Genomic DNA, 24029 nt, shown 5'->3' with positions numbered 1-24029 from the left:
TCCAATCTCGCTCCTTTGAACAAAAGCGAATGGCTACTCTGCCCTCTGCCGCTGTCTAAAACACCCCAGTCTGACGTAGGAGTTCATGAGGCTGCTAGGTAACCACTTTGTAGATGTTTGCCCGTTGCTTCATGATTTTATCGTAGCTGTGCCCATGCCCAAGGACGCAGAGGGTTCCTGCACAGAACTGCATAAAGCACTGCAGCTATGACTAACCAGCATAAATTCACAACAGGGTAGTTGCTGCCTGTTCAGGATGTACTAGGAATTTTTTTCACGTGCAGAGTAGGCGGCTAATGGAAGTGGAGGCTGCGTACAGCTTTTTATCTTCCTTTAATGGGCTTGTGTTTTTGCAGTTTGGGATGGAGCCAATCCAGCGCTGCTGGCTTTTAAAAGAAACAATAGCCAAATGATTGGTTTCACCCTGGCAGAAGTATTTTGGGAGCACGTGGCCTTTGCACCCATGCGAATGTGCTGCTGTTCCCTGTAGTCATCTCGGCTTAGCACTCTGACAAGTGTTCCATTAATGCAGTTGAATGCTGGCATGGGGAGCTTTCCGGCTGAGTGCTTTCCACATGCAGAGAGAGCTGTGGCATATGAAAAACAGCAGGGTACCCCTGTGCGGAGCAGAGCCTCCAGGGCCATTGCATCTCTAATAAGGCAGCATTCTTGCTTAGTTCTGTCCCCTGACAGAACCCCCTCTGAGGAATGCTGGTCTGGGGTGGTCAGTGTTCCATTAAGGGCTATGTGGTTAGATGTTCCTTCATGCAGCGTCTTTCCTTTAGTGAGGTGGGGGCGGGGGAGAACCACGTGTTCACCAGCATTAGAGCAGTGGGACTGGATGGGCTGTGCTCAAGTACCTTGTGGGTTGGAACTCTCGAGATCTTTATCTATTGAAGTAAATCCAGATCTGTAGCTTGTCTGCCTGTGAAGATCAAATGTGAACTGTCCACCCTATGTGATTAAGGACTTGAAACCGTTGGAATTCTAGATAATTATCTTTATGGCTCTTTATAGCTCCCCAGTCAGAGCTCAAATCTAACTTTTCGTCAGCAGAAAGCTGATGGCTGGGAGCAAGGAGGAGGCTGCTTGCTTTGTTGACCAAACTTGTGGCTATGAATAGGTTATTGGGGAAGGACTGCTCGTACAGGGGAGAGGAAATGCCCTTGGTAACTTGACAGCTGGCTATTTCTTCTTTCCAGATTTGAAGAATCTAGCTGGAGAGGAATAAAGCTTGAGCCCTAACTTGGCAGGTTCTGTCTGTGAAGATGCTTGGTTAAACAGGACTGGACTGTAGCCTACACGCTTTTCACAGACATGCATCTGGGCATGTCGTTCCCTAAAGCCAAAGCACTGGGAAGCAGTAAGTTGGCTCCCTTCACACCTGAGGCAGCTGGCTCCATGGGGTGCACTCTGTTCCCCGGATGCATGTGATGTAGTGGCCAGCACGTTGGGTAGTTTTAAAAAGTGGTGCGATAGCTGGCAGGGTTGTAACCTTTTCCATCCAATCACTTGAAGGAAATACAGCTCCCTCTGAAACTGTGGGAGGTGGCAAGCAGGTTGGCTCTTGATTTTTAACAAAAATTCTTGTTCATCCAGAAGTTTTCGAGCACTTTCAGATAAATGGGGCTTAATTATTACCCTGGCCCAGTGCAGTCAGGATCTCATTGGGTGTTTGTGTTGTGGAGCCTACAGCTCAGTAGAATTCTGGTTCGGATTTTTAGCAAAACTTCTCAACGATGTCCTACTTCAGACTGAACCTTTCCCAGATGGTTATAGAGGCAGGGCACTCATTGCCCTACTTGACCCACATAGTATACAGTTTGCATGGTTCATCTTAGACTAAGATCTGTCCCTTCCAAGTGACAAACCCATGAAGAGTTCAATCAGTGTTTTGCCTTGCAGTCTAAGTATTGCAAACACCTCCTTCTAGTGAGTTCTTCAAACTTACGGAGCAAGCACAGTGAAATGGTATTACGACCTGGGAAAATCACTGAGCTCCCCATCGTAAAGAGTCCTTGAACAGAAGAGATTTAAACCTTTGTCATTAGACAAATGCAACAGAAACTCAGTTCCTAGTTGCATTAGCCACCACCAGACCTTGACGATACCTCGTTTACAAGACTTGGATCCTTTCTTCAGAAACAAAGAAGCTGCGGGGTGCTGCAATACATTTCTGAGCTCTCAGCCAATTTAGCCTCAGGAGTCTCTGGACTCCCCCATTTGTGGTTTGGCGCCTGGTTCTACACTAGCTTTGTCTACGCTAACACCCCTCCCCATGCAAATAGCATAGCTGAAATTAACATACTCCCTGTATGGTGTCTGCCACAAGGGCAGGTCAGCCAGGGCTCCTCTCCTCTCAGCTCGGCTACTCTTCCCATCCCAGTGGAATACCATAGTTGATGGGAGGGCACTCGGAAATCAATTTATGGCATCTAACCAGGTATGCTAAATTGGCTGGTGGATTGATCGCTGCAGCATCGATCCACGGCGCAGGGGAGGCACGACCTGAATCTCAGGCTTATTTTTTAGTGAGATACAAACTCATTTTTCTTATAAGTACATTTGCTGTAGTTTCAGAGGGGTCGCTGTGTTAGTCTGCAGCTGTTTCTCTAAGAGTATTCAGTTCTGCTGCATGCACTAGTCTCTTATTTCTGACAAGTCAGTCCGTGTCCATGGTGGTGGTGTAGAACAGAGTTACAAGAGCTAGTGGGAGTTGCCGAAGATGATAGTCTTTCACTGAAAGAATTATTCTTGCTTTTCAGGCTGTATGAATTAAGAGCTCCTGTGATGTAAAACTGTCAGCTCTCCAGTCAGTCAGTGGAAAAGGTTGATCTTAATACTCTGCACTGTCATGTAGGAGAGTCGCAGAAGTCAGTGAATTCCATATGACCATTTCTGGATGAAGTGATGGATACGATAAAAAGGGTTAAACATCGTGGGTGAAGGAGGGGTAATTCTGGTATCAAAGCAAAGTGTTTTCCAGTGGGGCTGCTTTAGTTGATCACTGCTTCCAAGCACTCCTATGTATACTTGATAGTATTTCAGAGATGAAGCAGCATATTCTGTGAACCTGGGAACTGTAGAGCTGGGAGCAGCTGGGGAACGCAGATTGTACAAACAGGCTCAGTGTTTGTTCAGCTTTTGATGATTTCCTTGCAGGAATTGACTACAAGACCACCACTATCTTGCTGGATGGCAGAAGGGTCAAGTTGGAACTCTGGTAAGTTTCTTTCTAAGAAATCTCCAAACATGGGCAAGTTTCTGCGTGGCTGGTGAGAGAATATCGATAGCTCTTGAAAACAGGTTTTGATTGACTTGTAATTCCATCGCACGCTGCTAGTGTGCTGCTCTTTCCCCTTTCTGTTCGCATAACCTGGTGATGAGCAGCCCTTTGTTTGCTCAGTACGTAGCACACCTGCATGGAGAACTGAAGGGTTGCAGATATGATGCACTGCTCTGCTGTGGTCCGCCTGAGAGCTTTGTACCCACGGTTTGTGCACCATAAAAGTGATCTGGTTAGCCTCAAGATACAGCTTATGTAAGCTGCTTTGGTGCAATTAATGGCCCTCTTCCCCATGGTGACACAGCATTCATCCAGACCCTCTTTTCAGTGAGTGGCCCATGGGCATTTGGGATATTTAACCAAATTGTTTTATTAGCTGAATTGCCACAGTAACATCATAAAACAAAACAGCAGTCCTGTAGCGCTCTTTACAAAAAATCTTTTTTCAGCCACACTGCTGGGCTTCTTTGATCACACAGGGAAGGGACCGTGAGTAGAAAGAGGGAAGGGAACCAGGTGGTGGGGCTCCACCTCTGCCTACAGAACAGGGACCAGACTCCCAAATGAAAAGGGCCCGGGCTGTCTACAGTTTCCTGGGAACAGGGTTTCCTGCAGGACTAGGACTCTGTTGCAGAGAACAGTGAGAGTGGTGTGCAGCGTTTTGCGTGAAGTGTCTTAGGTGCCTGAGCCCCTCTACTGCTGGAACATCTTTTCGGAGATGGATGCAGGGATCCGTACAGCACCCAGGTGAGGCCACGCCTTTTGATTTATAGAATGGCATTTCACTAGGCTCCTTCCTGCACCTTACGCAGCCCAGTGTTGCATGTGCCTTTTTGTGCCCGCGGCTGCGTTGTAAGCAGAGGTCGACGTTGGATTGTCACAACAATACCCAGGTGCCAGTGCGACAGTGAAAGCTTAAAACCCAGTGCAGTAGTAGGTTGAAACTGAAAAACCTCTGACTCCGTCAGGCAGCTGATGGGTCTGAAAGGGAGTCTCTGGGAACTTGATCCAGAGTAATCAGACCTCCCGGTGCGTGTTGACGTGCCCCTCCCAGGTCAGTACAAAATGGACACACAAGGGGCAGAAGACATCCCAGTGCGCTGTCTGCTTAGCCTGACCTCGGATTGCACTTCAGTAGACACTGCTTAGATCCCTGCGGTGTGCTCCAGCATCATCTCCCAGGTGTCCGCAGATGTTCAGTGAAAGGCTGTGTGAATGTGAAGTTTAAATAAACTTTGAAAATGACTTAACCCTACAAATAGAGCTGAGGTGTTTAGTGTCTGCCATGCACCCTGTTGTGCCTATGTCCTGGGGAACACACTGTTCTGCTCTGTGTTGTTCCCAGGCATGGTGGGTTGTGAAGTATCTGCACATGTGGTGGCCAAGAGGGGTCGGGGTGGGGGTGTGGAGGTCTTTCCTGCAGCCGGAAGGGGTCACTGATAGAGCTTCCCTTTGTAAGGCCTTCCAAAGGGATGAGATCAAGGAGGACTTCCTCACTTCCAGGTTTTGTTTAAGTTTAAGTACAAGTGTTAAGAAGATAGCCTAGGTCTGTGCCGCTGCCAGGAAAAGGGATTCCTAGCCCTAGTCTCACTCGGAGCTGGGAAAAATTAAAGACAAGATGCCTTCCCTTGTGAACGGTGACTTGGTTTGCCTCTGGGATCATCAGGGGAGAGGGCTGCAGGTTTGTCTTGGGTACACTGATTTTCCTGCTTGATCCATGACTGGTCTTTGTGTCTGGGACTCACCCTTGCAGCAGTGGCTACGCTGCAACTCTGTGTGCCAAGTCCCCATGCCCAGAGTGGGGAGCTGCGGCTGCAAGATGGGCTTGCTCTCCAGCCCTCTCGCTGGGACCCCTCCTCCAGCACACGTCACACAATCCATGATTGTTTCTACATTGACCTGGACTGCTTTGTAATGCTTTGTAAGGGGGCCTCCACCTGGGGGCAAGTACTTTGTAAAGTCCTATCAGAGCATCTTGCAGAGCAGCTGGTCTACTCTCCAGACTCCAGGTACTGTGTGTCTGCAAAGAGAGCTTGTGTGACTGGATGACAGACTCATTCATACGGTAGTCTCTCGTTAGCAGGGTCAGTGGGGTGTGCTCCAGACTTGTCTTGTCTCTCTTCTCAATTGATTGGATTTTCTGTTTCAGGGACACATCTGGCCAGGGGAGGTTCTGCACCATTTTTAGATCCTACTCCAGAGGTGCTCAGGTAAGTGCTGCCACTGTTGCTACCGTGGACTGGGCCTGCTCACCTTCAAAGTTCCCCAGACAAATGGGAATCAAGTTAATGCCCAACAGTACCATCCAGCACCTCATGTTTTGCTCCAAGTGGCCGGCCCTTGCCCACGTGATGAGTGTAGACACAACTGGAGGAGCTTTCTCCAAGGGGCTGACTTATGCAACTGCAGTGGCGCGCACACAGTTAGCTGGTTAGCTCCCTGGAGGTGAACTGAGGAGGCATGGTTACTAGTGAGGGTCATGGTGGGCAGTGTTTGCACTGGATCTGGGTTAGAGTTAGATTGGAGTTCTGATTTTGGGCTGAGAGCTGACTTGGGAGCCCTCAAATGACAGCAGATTCATGAGGTCAACTTTCCCTAGTCTGGGCCAGTTCCAGGAAATGAACCCTCTGTTTATGTACTTGCCACAGACCTTAAGCCAGAAGGGGCTGGTTGAGAGCTGATAACCCAGTCTTAAAAATGCAGCGGGGAAGGTATAGAAGGTGAGCCTCTGATTCGGGCCCAGCTGCCGAGCAAGGACCGTAATCCAGCATCTCTAGAGGCTGTCCAAGATCTCACAACTCACTCTGCCCAGCTCTCTGAATAGGTGCCCCTAGTTATGACCGCAGTATGGCATCAGTAACTAAACCTCTCTGGTAAGATGATGAGCTCTACAGAATAAAGTCCTCTTTTTCCCTCTTTGTAACGCTTTTTTAGTTACGTGAAAGCTGCTATCATGTCCCTTCTCAGCCTTCTCTTTATCACACTAAACAAGCCCAGTTCTTTCTGTCTTCCGTGATAGGTCATGTTTTCTAGACCTTTAGTCATTCTTGTTGCTCTTCTCTGGTTCCTCTTCAGTTTCTCCACATCCTTCTGCAAATGTGGTGCCCCAAACGGGATGCAATACTTCAGTTGAGGCCTAATCAATGCAGAGTAGAGCAGAAGAATGACTTCTCGCCTCTTGCTCACAGCACTCCTCTTGATGCATCCAAAAACTGTTAGCTTTTTTTTTTTTTTTTTTTGCGACACTGTCACACTGTTTCCTCATATTTAGCTTGTGGTTCACTATGACTCCTGGATCCCTTTCTGCAGTACTCTTTCTAGGGAATCACTTCCCATTTTGTGTATGTGAAACTGATTGTTCCTAAGCGGAGTACTTTGCATTTATCCTTATTAAACTTCATCCTGTTTACCTCAGACCATCTCTCTGGATCACTTTGAATTATGACCCTATCGTCCAAAGCACATGCAACACCTCCCAGGTTGCTGTCATCTGCATACTTGTATAAGTATATAATCTATGCCATTATCCAAATTGTTGTTGAAGTATTGAATAGAACTAGTCCCAAAACTGGCCAAGACCAATCTTTTCCTGTTACTGAAGTCTCACTAGTGTCAAATGCCCAAAGCAAACAGAGCAGATGGGCAGTTCCCCACCAAAGAGTTCAGTCACAAATTTAGCTAAAGCATTCTGGTTTTGGTTTTTTTTAAATGAGCATTACCCGAGTGGAAGCATAGCCCTGGGAAAGGTGGATGAAGCGTGCAGGGGCATAGGAATCTTTAACATGTATGGCATGTGAATCCCTTGCAAAGTGCCATGCAAGCACCGTTTGTCACTTTCAGGGGATAAAGCCATCTGCTTCTTATTTAATATATCTACTGTAAATGTAACAAACTTGGTTTGTCTTAGGGATTGGCTGACCAAGAGTAGAACTGAATGACTGGATTGTAGGTGCTGAAGTTTTACATTGTTTTGGTTATGAGGCAGTTATGTAGTAATCTGTAGTTGTAACTTGCACTTTCAAAATAAAGAAACTGTGGTATGTGTATGAGGTGAATTGAAATAAATTTCAGTTGGTTTTCTGTTTGAGTGCAATTAAAACTATGATTAATCACAATTAATTTTTTGAGTTAATTGCTTGAGCTAACCGCAATTAATCAACAGCCCTACTTTTAATGTAAACAAAGGACTGTCTGCAGAGATGTGAACAGAGCTGCCCGTCAGTAGGGAGCTTATGTTTCAAGGTACAACCTCTGTCTTCCTCAAAACCTCTGGAGTCTGCCCAACTTGCAACTTCCCTTTTCACAGATGCACCTCTTGTGCTTGCTTAAGTGACCCTAAATGTCGAGTGGGAATAGTGAGTGAGCTGACCTATTAGAGAAGCAAAAGGATGTGACATGAAAACAGCTTTACAGCGTGTGAATGCAATTTCCACTGCAACCTCATAATGTTCTCATGAAATAAGTGTGTGAGAGACTTGGACGCTTTTTGGAGACTAAGGACAGGAAGCCCGGGAATTGTTCCATTATGAGGCTTATGCTAGAGCCTCCATACTAGCAGCTGAAAGCGCATGCTATAATTTACCACCATCCATACCTGCGGAGCAGATACACGCTTTTCTATCCATGGGTTTCAGCAGATTGGCAGGGCTCTACTAATTAGGATGGACTGGGAAGCAGTCTGAGAATGGGAAGAGACTCTTCCTTGATTCCCTTTTTCATACCATGCGTCTGCTCATTCAGCCCAAGCTCTGGGCCATGAGTGGAGAGCATCCTGCAGGAAGGAGGAGGCAATGTGTGTTTTGAACACTTTTCTGTGGCTGCAGATGGCACACTATCGGTGTGTCTGAGTCACTGGACTTGGTAAACATTACAGACTGTTGTGGGTCACCTCACTTGGGCCCCTCCTGACTCTGTGGCACTTGGAGCTATGGACAAATGAGTGGTATACGGTAGGGCCAGTGACAGAGCCATGCCATGTTTCTTGACGAAGGAGGGGTGATTTAACTCACTGTGTTACGTACGGTGTTGAAAAGCTAAAGGAAAAGCAGTACCAAGTTGCAGGTTTAAGAGCCTAACCAAAAGGCCTTTACAAGGCAGTGACAGGTGTAGGCCCGTAGAACACTAGGCTAAGTTCTTTAAGCTGTGTTTCAAGATGCTGGGTTTGTCATCTAGTGCTCGTTAGGTGAGAATCGTGCATTTCTCCCCAGCTGGCTCTTCATCAGAGCAGCAATAGGCTCTTTTAGGCAGCATCGCCTTTTGGCGAGGTGACTCTTGGGACATTTTGCTTTCTGGGATTCTGGTCCTACTCGTGTTCCTGAATGGGGAGGTCTGTAAGACACTTCAGCCTCTCTGGGCATTTTCTCATCTCTGTGAAAGCCTCACAGAATTGCTGTGTGCTCCCCCTCTCCAGCCCCTGTTTCTCTCTTCCCCACTCCCTTTATTTTAAAGTAACTTCTGTCCCTACACCTATCTGAGTCCCCTGCCAGTTTGTTGAGGTGGTAGAAGGTCATTTGTCCTCTTTGCTGTTGGGCAAAAGGTGAGTACAGCCAGGGAAACTGACTACAAGGCAACAGAAAAGCAGAATAGTCACAAAAGGTCACATTTTCAAGAGCATCTAAGTCCCATTTTCAAAGTGATTTGAGCATTGTGAAAGTTGGAGATTTAAGTACCCTTGTAAATTTTACCCAGAGCTGTCAAACACACTGTCAGGAATCTAACTGGAAAAAAATACTCTCGTCTCTAACCTTACCCTGTGACCTTGAGTGCTACAAGTAGTAGTTACAAATGGTTCAGATGAAATGTTGGTGTCCTGACTTGAACAACCCCTTCCCTACTGCTCCTCCCTGTATTTGGGATAAGAAAGAGCCAACACGTGTAAATTACAGCCTGCGACACTGCATCTGTGTAGTAAGTCAGGACTGCCATTCACATTGAAACTCTGCCAACAGCTCACCCCTTGGAATAATTGTCCACGGAGGGTTCAGAGCTCTAATCTTTCTGACTTCTCTCCAGCTTGAATTTCTGTGTCTGCTGCAGCAAGGTCTTCAGAGTAGCCGCTCTGTAGCTCTGGCCTCTGGTCTCATTACATGAATGGAAATCTTGAGGTAGGGGAGAATGGGAATGCATCACTGCCTCCTGGCAGAGGCTGCCAATGCAGCTCAGGCTTCAGGAGTTCCGGCAAGGGAAAGTAAATAGGAAGGCAAGGGCATAGATGGCTGACTCCCTGGCTGTCCTGGGAGAGGACTGCCCCAAAGAGACAGGCTGAGACATCTGCACAAGAAAACTGAGGTTTGCTTGCTGCTTTCCCTCCATGCTCTTGCATACACTTTCTGATTGAAAGGGGAAGGTGATGAGGGTATTAGCTCTTCGCACTTGATAGCGCCTCCAGTTCACCCTTTTTTCTCATGTCTTTTTTACAGCAACTTCATCTGCCAGTCATGTAATTAAGGGCTGGACAACACTAGGCTATAAATCAATGTAAATTACGTAACCTAACTCTATTAGGTAGGTTGACTTACAGCAGTGACTACACTGTGCTGTGGCAGGGAGTTACGCTCTCCCATTGACTTAGCAGGTCTTCGCCAGACCGCCTTTATCAACACCATTGCATCAATTGTAGCGGTCATTGTAGCTGTAAGTACAGGCAAGCCCCAAATGGCACCTTCTTCAATGAGGGTAAGGCCTTCATCTACTCAGACCCACCACACTGATTTATCACCTTGGGGCTTGAGAGCCTGGCCTGTCAGTGGATGTAGGATTTTGAAGAATGTTGTGTTTTAATCAGAAGTGTAAGCAACTTGCAAAAACCCACAATAGACCTGAAATGCCACTATTGGGCTCTTACTAGTTGACATTTGTACCTCATGCAAAGATGCTCCCAACATTAAATGGTTGATTGTGAATTAGGATCTCTCTTACTCTCTCTGCCAAATTAATCTGACTTCTTGTTCTTGACTGGGGTGTCAGTTCTGCAATTTCTGGCTTGATCTTCAGTAGAACCTCTTATCCAAGGATCTCAAAGCACCTCTGCAAATTAACATCAGCCATGCCTCAGACACCTTCTTTCTGCCCTCACCAAGATGGACGTTTATTTGCATCTTATAGGCTGTGTCTACACTACAAAAATAAACTAAGTTGCTTACTTCGAAGTACAACGTCTAAATGAGCAGCTTCAAAATCAAGTTTAACTTTGAAGTAGGGCACTATTCCATTCCTGGGAATGGAGTAAGGACGTCGCAGTTAACTTTAAAGTAAGGGAAAATGTGTGTAGACTCTCTGCTGGCTACTTCGATGTAGGGCTTAACTTCGAAATTAACTTTGAAGTTAGTTCCTAGTGCAGACGTACCCATAGACAAGTAAATTTGCAGGAGACTGGTGACTAGAGCAAGGTGTCTGATTAGCAAAATGTCACAAAGTCAAGGACAGAATCCAGGGATCAGGATGTGCCTCATCCTGTATTCCAACTGCTAGACTACATACTCAAGCAAATGGGCTTTGTCCAGAAGAGAAGTAGCCTGGAGTAATATACCCTGAAGCATGTCCCTGCCTCTGGACTGTTCCATGTGAACTCTGCTGTGGTGCAATTAGCAAACACTGCCATGGTTTAACCATATTGTGAATAGTTGTAGAGTATGTGGTGGTAGCTACATTGCAATTGTAATTGTAGGGGGCCAGCAAATTACTATTTGATTTTTTTTTTAAATGGTTTGCAGTCTAGTGTGTGTAATAGCATTTCTAGGGACTTAAAGCAGGCCACATGAGCAAGGGCCTGCGAGCTTCCTAAGCTCTCCTGTCTGTGACAGTAGGGCAAATACAACCTACTCTGTCAGGTCAGTGTGACCCAGGAAGCATTGGGGCAGCAGTGGCTTTTGTGGCACCTTAACTGGCCACTGAGCGCAACAATCAAACCAGCTACCTTAGCTCAGTTTTCAGAATTCTGATCATCTGTGGTCCGACAACCATCAATAGGGTGCCAGTCTTTCCCTCCTTTCTGCAGCCAGGCACTCTAACCTGCAGCTTTGTTCTGGGCCCAGCTTGTGTGACACTCACCTGGGACCCTCTGATTCCAATTACACTAATGAGTAGAAACTGCAGCCTGTTAGGAAATCACCAGACCTTTTAGAAATGCAAATCTTGGTTTTGAAGTTTTTGTTTGCATGTGTATGTATTACAAGTTCTGCCCCACGCTCAGAGGGATGACTTAGTACAACAAAGCTGCTGCTGTTGTTTAATTAGCGGTTGCAGTGCTTCAGACAACACACACAGCATATGTGATTGTGTTTAAAGTGGTACGGAAATCTCTGCCCCTTTTTGGCTTCTAGTCTTTTGCCCACCTCTGTTGTAAATCAGTGTAGTCTGATGCTCACAACTAGTTCTCCTAAGAATATAGTTATCTGAGCAGTAGGGGGTAAACTATGCTCCCGGACGGGTGGCATTTTCTAGTGTTGGACAGTTGCTAGTCTGGGGAGGAGCCGTTCTTTTCAGCACCTGTGCAGATGACAATAACTAAACTTGTTTCCACAGACACTGGAGAGACTTGATTAGCTACCACTCCAACTGGCTGTAATACACAGAGGTTCAAAGAATGTGCCGCTCCATTGTTCCAGACAGCTGTCCGCGGTTCATTTTTAATACGCATTCTAAGATAATTCCATGGGCAGCCTGGGTCGGAGTCTCCAAGCTGCAGCCATAACACAATAAAAATATTGCTGAGCTCTGCCTAGTAACTACATTTCTGATCGGTTGCCTGCTTAGCCAGTTGATGGGTTAGCAGTATTTGGTGGGATACTGGAATTTTTGGCACCTTTCGCTCTTTCTCTGCTGGCTGGCTGGCCTCTCTCTCGCAGCTGGTTTGACACAATCTGTGTGTCTGCTGTGATCAATCACTCAACTCAAGCCCAGGGGAGAGCAGGGGGCAAAGGACGAAATGTAACTGCTCTGGATGCAGTGAGCGCTTTCAGCCCTCCGGTTCAGTTGTGTGTAATACCCAGTTGTGTGCAGCTTGCCCTGTGCCCGAGATGTGGGGAGGTGCTTGACCAAGCCGTCCTTCCCAGCAGCCTTCTGGGGATAGGGTTGCTCGTGAATATCAAGCCCCAGACAGTCAGGCTACCAAATAGCATGCCCCGAGTTAAGCTGTGGTCTTTTGCACCCACGTAAATTCCCATGCCTTGTTTTCCTCTTTGTTCTCTGGTGGTTTTTCTCTCTCTCCCTCTCTGTCTCAAAAGCTCATTTTCCAAGCCACAATTTGCTCATTGATTAAATAGTCGAAATGTCATAGCAGAAATAGTAGGCATTGTATCGGTAACTGGAACAAACACTCTGTCAAGTCTTCATAAATCTTCACTTCACCAGGCCAAATCTAGTCATGTCTGGCTAATGCAGAGGCAGCCGCTCTCCCGACGACTTAGATTCTCTGCCATCACAGGGCTTTCCTGTTGCCTCCTCTGGGGTATGCAGAAATGCCTTTTGATGGGCAAGTGAAAAATCCGCTTTAACTTCAGCACAGTTGAAAACGCTTTCAAACCTGTGTCTAAGCGCTCTGCTGTGTTATACGATAAGAAATGAGCATTCCCTTTCCTCTGCCTGTGTCCGCACATATAGGTGACATGGTGTGTGCCGTCTCATAGAGAGAGGGAGTGAGACAAGCGCACATTAGTTCTTTCTCTGCGTCGTGCTGGTGGTGCATATGTAGGCCAGAAAAGCCGAGCAGAACTTCATTTTCCAAATGCATCAAATGTTGTGCAGTGAGACAAGCTTAGGAAAGAGTCCAGCCTCTTGCTGCCTGAGATGGGGTGTGCAGGACAGGTAGGAAGTATGATCTAGTAGCCACTGCCTTGGGAATCAGGAGAGCAGGATCCATTTCCCACCAATTCATGTATGACCTTGGACAAGTCACTCAATTTCTCTATGCCTCAGTTTGCCCAACTGCAAAATGGGGCTAAGAAAACTCATATGGCTCCAAAGCACTGCGAGGGCACCTGCATTTTTGTGAGGTGTGCAGGTGCTACTGTAATAAGAACCATGTAACTCGAGTGCCAAGGCACTACTTTTGATTAGCAAATAGTTGCAAACTATGATATTCCTCTGGGCTTTAGAGTAACCGAAGCTCCCATACACACATTCATTTAGTGTGGTTGGAAAAAGGAAGTGCTCAGTGAAGTTGTGCCTAGGTCGGGATTGTCTCTATCCCAGCCCCAGTTAAGATGTGTGTGCATAATAACATGGCTCTGAAGAAAGCTCATTTTCAAAGCACACCTCCCAAACTCATCACATGGTCTGTAGGGCGTCAGACACTGTTCTGAACAAACGTGTTTTCAGCTTCTTTTTAAAAAGCCAGGTGTCTCATACAGACAGTACCATCCGTCCTGTTCAGGAAGCAAGCAAGCGTGTGTGTGATTACTGTAGCCCGGGGTGGGGAACCTTTTTTGGGTCAGGGGCCACTGGCCCAGGGACAAATCAGTCAGGGGCCCCACAAGTGGGAAGCCCCCCTCCACCTTCCCCCCCCACCCCAAACAAAAATCCCAGAGCCTCACTTATGCGGTCTCTGACTGAAAAACAGTGCTCCCCCCTGTCCCCTCCCACACCAGCCCCAGGGCCTGGCGAGGGGAGCAGGGCAAGTACATTTTATGGGCCCCTCCAGGCTCTGGGGCTGGTGTGGGAGTGGGCTTGGGGTGTGGGTTCTGGACTAAAAAGAGGAAGTTAGACTTGCTTGGAGAGGTATTGAAAGAATATAATAAAAATTGACCAGGCCCTGGCTTCCTTCTCCTTCCTTGCTGTGTACGGGGAGGTCCATTGTAAAAACCCAGGCACTCTGCAGCACCTGGCGTATGCTTGCCTTGTGCTAGCCACTGCTACGGAGGAGAGGGCAGTACTGCCACTGCTTCAGCGAAGAGCTGGGGAACTGTAACTAAACTGGGCAGTGACAGTGGTGCACGCCACAGGTAGTGGCATAGGTAGAATGTCTGTGCAGGCGCAGAGTCGTGGAACACTGGAACAGGAAGAGACCTTGCGGGGTCCTCGAGTCCAGTCCCCTGCCCTCACGGCAGGGCTGAGCGCCATCTACCTCATCCCTCCCCAGGCAATTTACTCCAGTGTTTCACCACCTGGACAGTTAATGATCTTTTTCTTAGTGTCTAACCTCGGCCTCCCTTCCTGCAATTTAAACCCATTGCTCCTTTTCCTGTCACCACAGGTTCAAGAGAATAATTTGTCCCCTTCCTCCTTGTAACAACCTTTTACCATGTCCCCTCACTCTTCTCTCTTCCAAACTAAGCAAACCTAATTCTTTCAGTTGTCTCTCAGGGGCCATGTTTTTTAGAACTTTAATCATTTTTGTTGCTCTTCTTTGGACTTTCTCCAACTTTGCCACATCTTTCTTGAAATTGGTGCCCAGAACTGGACACTATATCCCAGCTGAGGCCTACCCAGCTCAGAGCAGAGTGGAAGAATTACTACTTGTGTCTTGCTCACAACATTTCTGTTAATGCATCGTAGACTTATGTTTACTCTTTTTGCAACACTGTCACCCTGTTGATTCACATTTAGCTTGTGGTCCATTCTGACTCCTGGATCTCTTTCTGCGGTGCTCCTTCCTAGACACTTCCCATTTTGTATGCCTGAAACTGATTTGTTCCTTCCTAAGTGCCGGACTTCGCATTTGTTCTTATTGAACGTCATCCTGTTTACATCGGACTATTTCTCCACTTTGTCTCGATCATTTTGAATTATGCGCGGTCCTAAAAAGCACTTGGAAGCCCTTCCAGCTTGATGTCATCTGCAAACTTTAGCAGGGGACTCTCTGCCATTATCCAAATCGTTTATGAAGGTATTGAACAGAACTGACCCTGGCAGAACCCCCCGCTTGCTGTGCCTTTCCAGCAGGACTGTGAACAACCAATAACTCAACTCCAGTGTAATTCAAACCACATACTCTGCTCCTGCCTTGGGAGAACCAGAAGGAAAATTCCCCCCCACCCAATACATCGTTGTGCAGTTGACCTGGTGCTTTATGGGATTTTGTTTCAAGTATTGGACAGAGCACAAGGGAGATTAGGTGGAGGAGCGATCTCATCTGCTGCAATAAATCCATTGCTTCTGCCTGAACGACGCGCTCACTTTGTGCTGCAACACCAGTAAGCCCCTGAGCTGTTGCAGTACCTGGTAGGTTTGGTATTGTATGTTGCTGAAAGGTCAGTGCAGTGTTCCAGACCTCACCCCGTAGCTGACCAATCCAGTGTGGAGGCTGAGCAGGACTTTTTTCTCACTAACGGCCAAGTCGCTTTAATTTGCTCTTCAGTGCTAACCCCAGAGCGGCCTTTCCTTCCGGGGCGTCAGCCTGGCCCCCCCCCCCCCCCCGAGATTTCCACCCGTCTGAGTTAGGTAGACTGGGACGGCTTGTTCTGCACTTACTGGGTTGGCCTCCAACCACTTGTTTCAGGGCTGGGTTTCTCCGTGTGACGTAGTTATTTCCAGCTGAGCCTCTGTGTCTGAACAATGTTGGTTCATCTGTTCCTGCTTTTGTTCCAATCCGTACTTCCATGGTGAGCCTTCCTATGCAACCTAGTTGCCATAACAGTAGCAGTGGGGCTGTAGGAGATGTTACCGTTGTCACTTTCTGCGTTGAGCCCAGTGCCCATGGTGAGAAAGGGACGAGAGAGGGCAAATGAGGTAGGAGTGTTAGGAGGCTTTAGCAGTGGGCAGGAGCTGCACTTTAAGAAGAAGCCATGCCTCATTTCCAGGGCTTCTCCCTTTCTGCTAAATGCTTGGAGAGCAGAGGTAGTCAAACGCGTGTTGCTTGGGGCAGATGTGCCATCTGGAACTGGAGGGATTCGGTAAGAAACACGAATCGACGGTTCCTTTAATACCTTTGGCTGCCAAGGTTCCTGTGGGTTCCTTGTATAGTAGTTGCCATTAAAAAGGCAGCGTTTGCCCAACAGTTACCACACCACGGCCATTCCTGCTTCCAGCTGAAAGTACAGGACAGGAAATGGCTCTTGACTGCGGTGCCTTGCCTGCGGTTAACCTGCATGTCTTCCCTCTGGGCTTCCTCAGGAGAGTTACAGTCTCTGGTTTGGCTCTAGTGCTTTTTTCCTTTTGAGGAGGCCTCTTCCACGGCTGCTGGCTTTGCACATCTGCTGTCTCCCACCCCCAGGACGGCGTTATCGCTACTGCAACATAAACAGGATGGCTTGCACAGCGTACTCAGTGGCCCGGGCATGTGGCATGGTCCTTTGAATCTTCAGAAATAGTTAGAGATTACTCAGGGTAAACACTCAGGAGGATTGTCAACAAACTCGCCTTCTCCCTGTCCCATGCAGTCACGTTTATATCGCCTATCGCATGACCTAGGTAGCTGCAGGAAAGGGGGCTTAATAATTGTCTTCCTGTTAGAAACCAACGGTCCGTTTACTGAAGGCTGCTCTGCTGTGACTGCAGGACCGAGGAAGCTTTCTGGTGAACTATCCGAAATGAAACCGAGCTGTGAAACTTGTCTAGAGGAAGCAGATTACGCATCAGCCCCATGCTCAAAGCTAAGAGCTAGCGCTGTGTGGGAAGAGCATTCTCTGACTCCTGGTGGCTCACCGTCGGGTGACTGCTTGTACGTGCTCTCGGACAGCAGTCTGGCAAAGCAATGTCTGCCTGTCCTGAGCATGTCTAGTCGCCCGAGAGCTGTCATAGCCAGCGGGGCTGGCAGGGGCAAGGTGGGAGTGGGGCCCAGCTTGGCCAAGGACGAGGCTTAGGGCAGTCAGCCCTTCTGCTCCCCCACCACACGCTGCCTCTGAGCCGTGCGTGGAGTGCTGGGACGGTGCTCCATGGCATTTCAAAGGGGCCCGGGGCGCCAGCTGCTGCAGCTGTTCTTTGGCAGCAACAGCAGCTGGAGCTCTGGGCCCCTTTGAAACGCCGGGCTTGGGGACAGCTGCCCCCCTGCTCTCCCGTTGGCGGGCCTGACTGGTTCCAAGTGCCATCAGCAACCGAAAGATCAAGGGGGGAGAGCTTGTTCATAGAACCCTAAATAGCAACTGGGGCAGTGGCCAGGTGCCTGATTTGCACACTTCCCCCCGCCCCTGCCCCGAGTGGAAGCAGACCTCATTCTTGGCAGAATAGTGCAGACAGCAGGCTGGAGGGCGGTGCTGGTTTAACCCTCTCAGCTGCCTTGCCAGCGTACCTTCAAGTGCAGTTATTCTATGAGAAAATGACTTGGTTTGTGCCTCATATATTCCCTTTAAATGCGCTACAGGGTTGATGTGACAGGGTGACTGGTTAGGCAGTGAGAAGGTGGGATGCCAGTGAAGGGGTAACAGATAACAAAAGCCCTGAATATCAGGACTCTTCCTGTAAAATCAGGACATCTGGTCACCCAAGTGTCCAACCAGCGGTGTTCTTCTGTGCTCATCCATCCTCAGGCTTAACAAAGACTGCTGTCGTTAGCATTTCTGATGTACAAGCCAGAATAGAACTGATTCTCTTGGTTAGACTCAGGGGAACAAGGTAAACGGTCGTTAGCCCTGTGTGCTGAGTGTCCATTTATTTCAGTTGCAAAACTTCAGGAAGAGGGATTTTCCAGCTGCAGCTCCCTTTCTGTTTGCATGGCACAAAGTTCACCAGGCTCACATTTGTTTCCATGCAGGGAATTCTCTTGGTGTATGACATCACTAACCGCTGGTCCTTCGATGGGATAGACCGCTGGATAAAGGAAATAGACGAGGTAAGCGTTACACTTCAGCTTGCTTGTCCAGTGCCTATCACAACAGGCCGTGGTGGGATTACAGTAATGTAAATACTGCAGCTTCTGGTCGCCTCATGCTGTAAAAATGGCACATCTCCTGGGAGGCTGATTAGCCTGTTGATACTGGTTTCTGTGATCTTACTGGACCCAGCGCAAGGCAAGGCACTTGCTGGAAAGCAGAGAGAGGAGTCAGGCGACTTAAGAGCTTTACGGGACCTGTGTCTGCTGGGGTAAGGGACACAGTAGAGATTCACAAAGCCCCTGTTCAGGTCTGGGAACGTCAGACAGTGTCTGTGGGCTGGTCTGTACTGACGCACTGCGGCGGTACAGCTCCAGGGCTTGAGGAAGGAGGGGGCGCACGCGGCTGGGAGGGGTTCTCGCCTTGGCCTAGGTAAGCCAACGCACAAGGGGTTGTGGCACAGAGTGAGAATTCTCCATTTAACGCCTTCCTGGCCCTGCCAGAGCTTCCAGAGCGAGCGCCACCGATAGCTGATTGGCAGCATTCGAGCTCAGGGAAGGCTGGGGAGGAGCGGGGATAGGGCCTGCCCAGGGGAAGAGGAGGGGTGGCTGCAGTGCCCTGTGGCTGGGAGGACGGGGGTGGCAGCAGAGGGCTGGCATTCACCTCCATTGGCCTAGCAGCTTCCCTGGTTTGGAACCAGTCAGCTCCTGGAGTGCTGGAGCAGGGAGGGTCAACCTGTACTTGGAATTCCCTAGTCAGGAAGGAATGAAATGCCTTGGTCTTGCTGGGCTGTAACTGTGCAGGCGAGGGGACGGGGTCAGTGCAGCAGAGATGTGGGCCTGTTGGCCCAGCAGTCTGGGGTGCTGCCCTGTAAAATGAAGAGTGGAAGGGTCTGACGGGGACTAATTGGTTGTGGGGGGGTCCCTGCCCAGACACCACTGTTCAGCTCAGAGCACTCACTCAGCAGGGGCAGTGGCCCTTCCGTGGCCGTCCCTTGCTACCGCCAGCTGAGCAGCGCACTGAGTGCAGTCTGTGTTCCCTGGTGGGCCCGTGGTCTGCGACTCTGCTCTGAAGCTGGCCTGTGTTCTTTTGCAGCACGCTCCAGGTGTCCCCCGGATTTTGGTTGGCAACAGGCTTCACCTGGCCTTCAAACGGCAGGTGCCCACGGAGCAGGCCCGCTCCTATGCAGAGAAGAACTGCATGACGTTCTTCGAGGTCAGCCCGCTGTGCAACTTCAACGTGACCGAGTCCTTCACCGAGCTGTCGCGCATCGTGCTCATGAGGCACGGCATGGAGAAGATCTGGCGGCCTAACCGAGGTAGTGGGGCCTGCTCTCGCTGCGCTGGGCTGTGCTCTGTGGGCAGGTGGGGTTTGCTTCCCTGTCTGGGGCACTCCACCCTCTTCCCAGACACCAGTGCCTCAGTCCCCGCCCACCTCCAGGAGCTCAGCCATCTCTGTCGCTTCGAGGGCTGTGGCAGCCGCTAGGACCACCCCTGAATGCCCGGGACGGGAGGCGCTCTGCTCCAGGGAGGAGGCTCCTCCGCTGCCTGTGGGGCAGGGTTGTGCGTCCCTGAGCTCAGTCCGTGGTTATCAGGCTGGGAGGAGGAGGGCCATGTGGCTGCTGGCCAGACCCCGGGGGGGACTTGTTCGAGCCTCTCCCTGTGCTAGAGGTGGCCGGGGTTGTTGGGACACCGGTCCTGGGGAGGAAGAAATATGTCAGGCCGTCTTCCCGGTTTACGGTGACCCGTTTCCTCCTGCAGGCGGGAGGCTGGGGGTCAATGACCCTAGGTAGCCACACGTGGGCCGGGTCCCGTTATCACAGACACCCCCACCCCCAGTCCCCCGCTCCTGGGCACTGCTGCATCAGCCAGAAGTGATGGCAGAGGCCTTCTCTGCCAGACAGCGACCCAGGCCCTGCTGGCGCACTGCCCTTTGGTGCAGATGGCAGGTCAGTGACATACTGGAAGGGATCCAAGCCCGGTCTCGCTGGAGGCAGACAGCAGTGATGCCATCTCTGCAGCGGGACACCTCACCCTGCGCTGAAAGCTTGCCCTGTGTCGAGCACCAGCATTCCCAGCTGGCAGGATTTAAAGATGGAGCCTGCCTGGTGCTTTTGCCTGCAGGCCAGTGGGGAGCGTTCAAAGCTGGATTCTTCTGCGTGCTGCAGGTCTCCTGAACGCCTCCCTTCCGGGGCAGGGTCGGCAGTCCTGGCCCGCATGTGCCCCTGCCCAGCGCTGCTGCAGGGCTGTGCTGGCTCTGCCGGGAGCAGACCGCAGATGGGAGTGTTCCCCCGTGTGGCCAGCTGCAAGGAAATCCCGGCCCAGCTGGGCTTCCTCACAGGAGGACGGGAAGACCCTCTCCAGGACAGGCTGCGTCTCACCTTGGCTGCCTGGGTCTGGCAGCCCTGCCGGGTGAGGGCTCCGAGATCAGACAAGCCTGCCCCGGGCTGGGACAGCTTGAACATGTCGCCAGCTGGAGCGTGCTCTGCTGTGCACCAGACCAGGCCTGCTCTTAGCTCGCAGCCGGGGCTGTGCGACCCTTTGCAAATACGGGCTAGAAGGAGGCGGGTTAATTCCTGTCCCCAGGGTTAAGCTGAGGCTGGGTGGCAGAGCTCTGAGGAGAACGGGGACTCCCGTCTCCTGAAGGTGCCGGGTTGTCACTGCTCGTCTCTCCCCGGGACGGGCTGGAGCAGTTGGTACAGCGGGGACACTGACCCAGGCTGTGTGCTCGGTATCTAGCGGGAAGCCCTGCAAGGCAGGGGTGCGCTGTGCCCCGGCAGGCCAGTGAGCTGTGCAGCAGGGGTGCCTGCACCTCGGAGACGCTCGCCCCGACACTGCTTGCTGCTTTCTCTCCCCGCAGTGTTCAGCTTGCAGGACCTCTGCTGCCGCGCGATCGTCTCCTGCACCCCGGTGCACCTCATCGACAAGCTGCCGCTGCCCGTCACCATCAAGAGCCACCTGAAGTCCTTCTCCATGGCCAACGGCATGAATGCGGTGATGATGCACGGCCGGTCGTACTCCTTGGCAAGCAGCGGCGGGGGGAGCAGCAGCAAAGGGAACAGCTTGAAGAGATCCAAGTCGATCCGCCCACCCCAGAGCCCTCCCCAGAACTGCTCGCGCAGCAACTGCAAGATCTCTTAGCAAGACTGTGCTGCCAGGAGCGCCCGCCCGCCCGCCCGCCGATGTACAGATGTTTGCACACGCCGCCCGTTCCAATGCACCGGGGTCACTTTTTGGAGGGTGTGCACAGCTTCCCGGTGAGACCATCCCACCACCTGGATCCCACATGGCTGGCAAAGGGGGCAGGGCCGAGCCAGCCTTCAGGAATGCTTTGGGATTTTCCTCAGCCTGGCTGGAAAGCTCAGCAGCTGCCGCTGGCTTGGGGGAGGGCACAGCTCATCCAGCCTTGGCCGACGAAGGGATTTAGCAGCAGATCAGAGGCTTGGGGGGTGGGCGAGCGAGGGAGAGGCTGTGCCGCAGCAGTAACTCTTGCGCTCCCCGAGGGGTTGCTAGTGCTAGAGCGAACAGGGGCCTTTCAAGAACGAAGGGGGCATGAGATGAGGGCAAATCCATCTGGGCTTCAACCTGCCGGTGCCAGAAAAGAGGCGCGAGCTGCTGATGGGGAGTCTGAAGGAAGCAGCCCGGCTTGCCCTTTTCGCTTACGTGTGTCAGCATTAGAGACCAGGAGCTCGCTGCTCTTGTTTAGAGCTGGGGGTTTTTTAAGAGGCAGCCAGGGAAGACGTTATGCGGCCGTGTGACTAGAAGCACGGAGCTCTGCTTGCAGGCACCAGCCGAGTGGGAGCAGGGGAGTGGGGAGTCGAGGTACACGTCTACAGGCGCTTTGTGGGGTGATGCAAAGGGCTGCACGGGATTGCTCCGGGGTTTGGGTCGGTTTCAGTACGGGGTGTGCGACAGGAGGCGTGGCACACCAGACCCTTCCTTTTCCACCCACTGCCGGTAGCAGGGGTGGGCCTCGGAGGGGCTGGGGATGGAGACGTAAAGAGGGGAGCAGAGGCTGATTGAACTCTGAAACCAAAACCCAGCTAGTGGTGGCTGTGAGGCTGCCCTGCCCTGGAGGAGCCTCAAGACAAAGGTTCAGTGACGCCAAATATTAGAGACCCCAAAGTCCGCTGGTGCCAGGCTGGTTTTCCCATGGCAGGCGACTTCGGTGCTGGCCTTGAGGGTCTGCAGGCCTCGGAGTGAAACACTTCTGCTGGGCTCGACGTGGTCAGTGCTACCCTCCTACGGTCACTTCCTTCCCCAGCACGGCTACTTATTCCCTCCACCTGCCCCCTGGCTCTTCTGGGCCGTGGCCAACCCTCCAAAAGGCAGGCCCTGAATCCAGGGGCGGCAGTCCTCCACCTATAAACACGCGGAAACACTGACTCGTCTAGTCATGCCCCGGCCCCTTCTAGGCATGGGCAGGAGAAGGGAGCACGCTTTCTGCGCTGCGGGGGCAGGTTAGAACCGACAGGCCTGGAGCACTGGTTGCCATTCCACACACAGCTCGGTAGTCTGGAGCTGGCCTGCACTGATTACCAAGCAAAGCCCTCGGACAGCCATGGCGGCTCCTGGCCAGGCGAAGGCATTGGCTGGTTTTTATTGTCCCTGAGCTGTTCACGTCTTCTAGAGCAAGCAGTCCCTCTGGCTGGCAACATTCTTGGGCTCGGCATGCAGGGCAGAGCTATCCCATCTAGCACCAGCTTCCCTGACTTGGGCCCACAGCCCCAGGACTTCTAACCTCCTGCTAGGGCTCCCAGCAGAAGTAGTGCCCAGTCCTCGTTGAGCTAGAGCAGCTGGTGGCGGTCTGGGGAGAGCTCAGCCCTAGGTGGCAGGTTCTCGTAGGCCACCAGCGTGTGCAGTTTTTCAGTGGCTTTCAGGCTCATCTGCCTATAGGAACTGCTTTGGGTTGGTCTGGGCTGCCTCCGTTGTACAGCCGCCTTTATTGGGAAAGAGCTGGCACGTCCACTCCGCAGCGCCGATGCTCTTCTGGACTGTCTCCCCTTAACGGCAGCTCTTCGCAGCCAGGCCTAGGCTGTCACCCCGAAGCAACTGTTGATGTGGGCAGGATGAAGCTGCTGCATAGCTGACCACCCACTCAGTTCCAGCAGCAACGACTGGGTGGGTGGCAGGGAACTGGCACAACCTTCTCCCCCAGCCGCCCTCCCTGCTTTGCTTTCCCCTTCCTTCCTTCCTGGGCTGGGAGATGCAGGAGTCTGTGCTCTCACTCAGGCCCCTGAGAACAGATTTCACAGCTAGGCCAGCTGCTGCGCATTAAACTGTGCTGCTGCCGGAGCGCCAATGAGGGGAAGCAAAACCTAAACCCAGGGCAGGAGGGTTCCTTTGTAGCCGAGATTCAGGCTAAGAACCGAACTTGTAGTCGGTTTCGGTGCCATGGCAGGGCAGCCGGGGCCTGTCAGTAGTGCTCCAGGCTCTGCTCTGTGCGTCTGCCCAGTGAGCACAGGCAGCCTGGGCCATATGGCAAACAGGTGACAGAGGCAGGCCGCACCACCGTCTGCCACTGTAAACCAGCCTTCTTGGTGAGCAGCCCTCAAGCGAGTGTGGTGCCCTTAGACATTTAATTGAGGAAGCCCCTCTCATGCCTGTAATGCGCCTCCGTTCCCTCTTCAGTATGTAATGTCTGGTACGCACCTTTGGGGAGGGAGGGCGACTAGATGGAGGACTTCCTTCTGGGGAAGAGAAAATGCTGCATGTCTAGAAACACTTGGTGTACCTGTGGATGGTTGTCCCCTATGAATAAACCCTCTCCCATCTCTTCTCCCGCCGGACATTTTCCCTCACTGATTTTAGCAAACCCTGTCCGAAAGGAACACCTCATGGCTCTGGAATGTCTGCTGATAAAAACTGAACTCCTCTTGGTTTCTTCATCTGAAACGAAAGCCGTTCTGGCATCTGATCTCAACACTAGTCCTTAGCTGCTGTCTGACACTCGGACCATTCCAACGTTACTTTGGACTCTTACTCCTTTGTACAGTCGATGTTGTTCAACTGATATTCATGGTTTGTTTTATATAAATTAAAGTCTTCTGTTGTTTTAAA

The 24029-nt window shown here is 51.0% G+C and overlaps 1 protein-coding gene across 3 annotated transcripts in view; it reads left to right on the top strand.

Moving 5' to 3' along the window:
• Positions 1-24029, top strand: part of RAB40C (RAB40C, member RAS oncogene family) — a 53555-nt gene extending 29526 nt beyond the window's left edge. For all 3 annotated transcript variants that reach the window (XM_075010920.1, XM_075010923.1, XM_075010921.1), the window contains 5 exons: positions 3163-3223; positions 5436-5496; positions 17913-17990; positions 19066-19288; positions 20830-24029. In XM_075010920.1, the coding sequence (XP_074867021.1) occupies positions 3163-3223; positions 5436-5496; positions 17913-17990; positions 19066-19288; positions 20830-21110 (704 nt within the window). In that variant the 3' untranslated portion in view covers positions 21111-24029. The remainder of the gene's footprint in view (positions 1-3162; positions 3224-5435; positions 5497-17912; positions 17991-19065; positions 19289-20829) is intronic.

The sequence above is a fragment of the Carettochelys insculpta genome, chromosome 16 (assembly GCF_033958435.1).
Source record: "Carettochelys insculpta isolate YL-2023 chromosome 16, ASM3395843v1, whole genome shotgun sequence".
Classification (NCBI taxonomy): Eukaryota; Metazoa; Chordata; order Testudines; family Carettochelyidae; genus Carettochelys; species Carettochelys insculpta.
The sequence above is the reverse complement of the archived record's forward strand: the minus strand, read 5'-3'. Positions and strand labels throughout refer to the sequence as shown.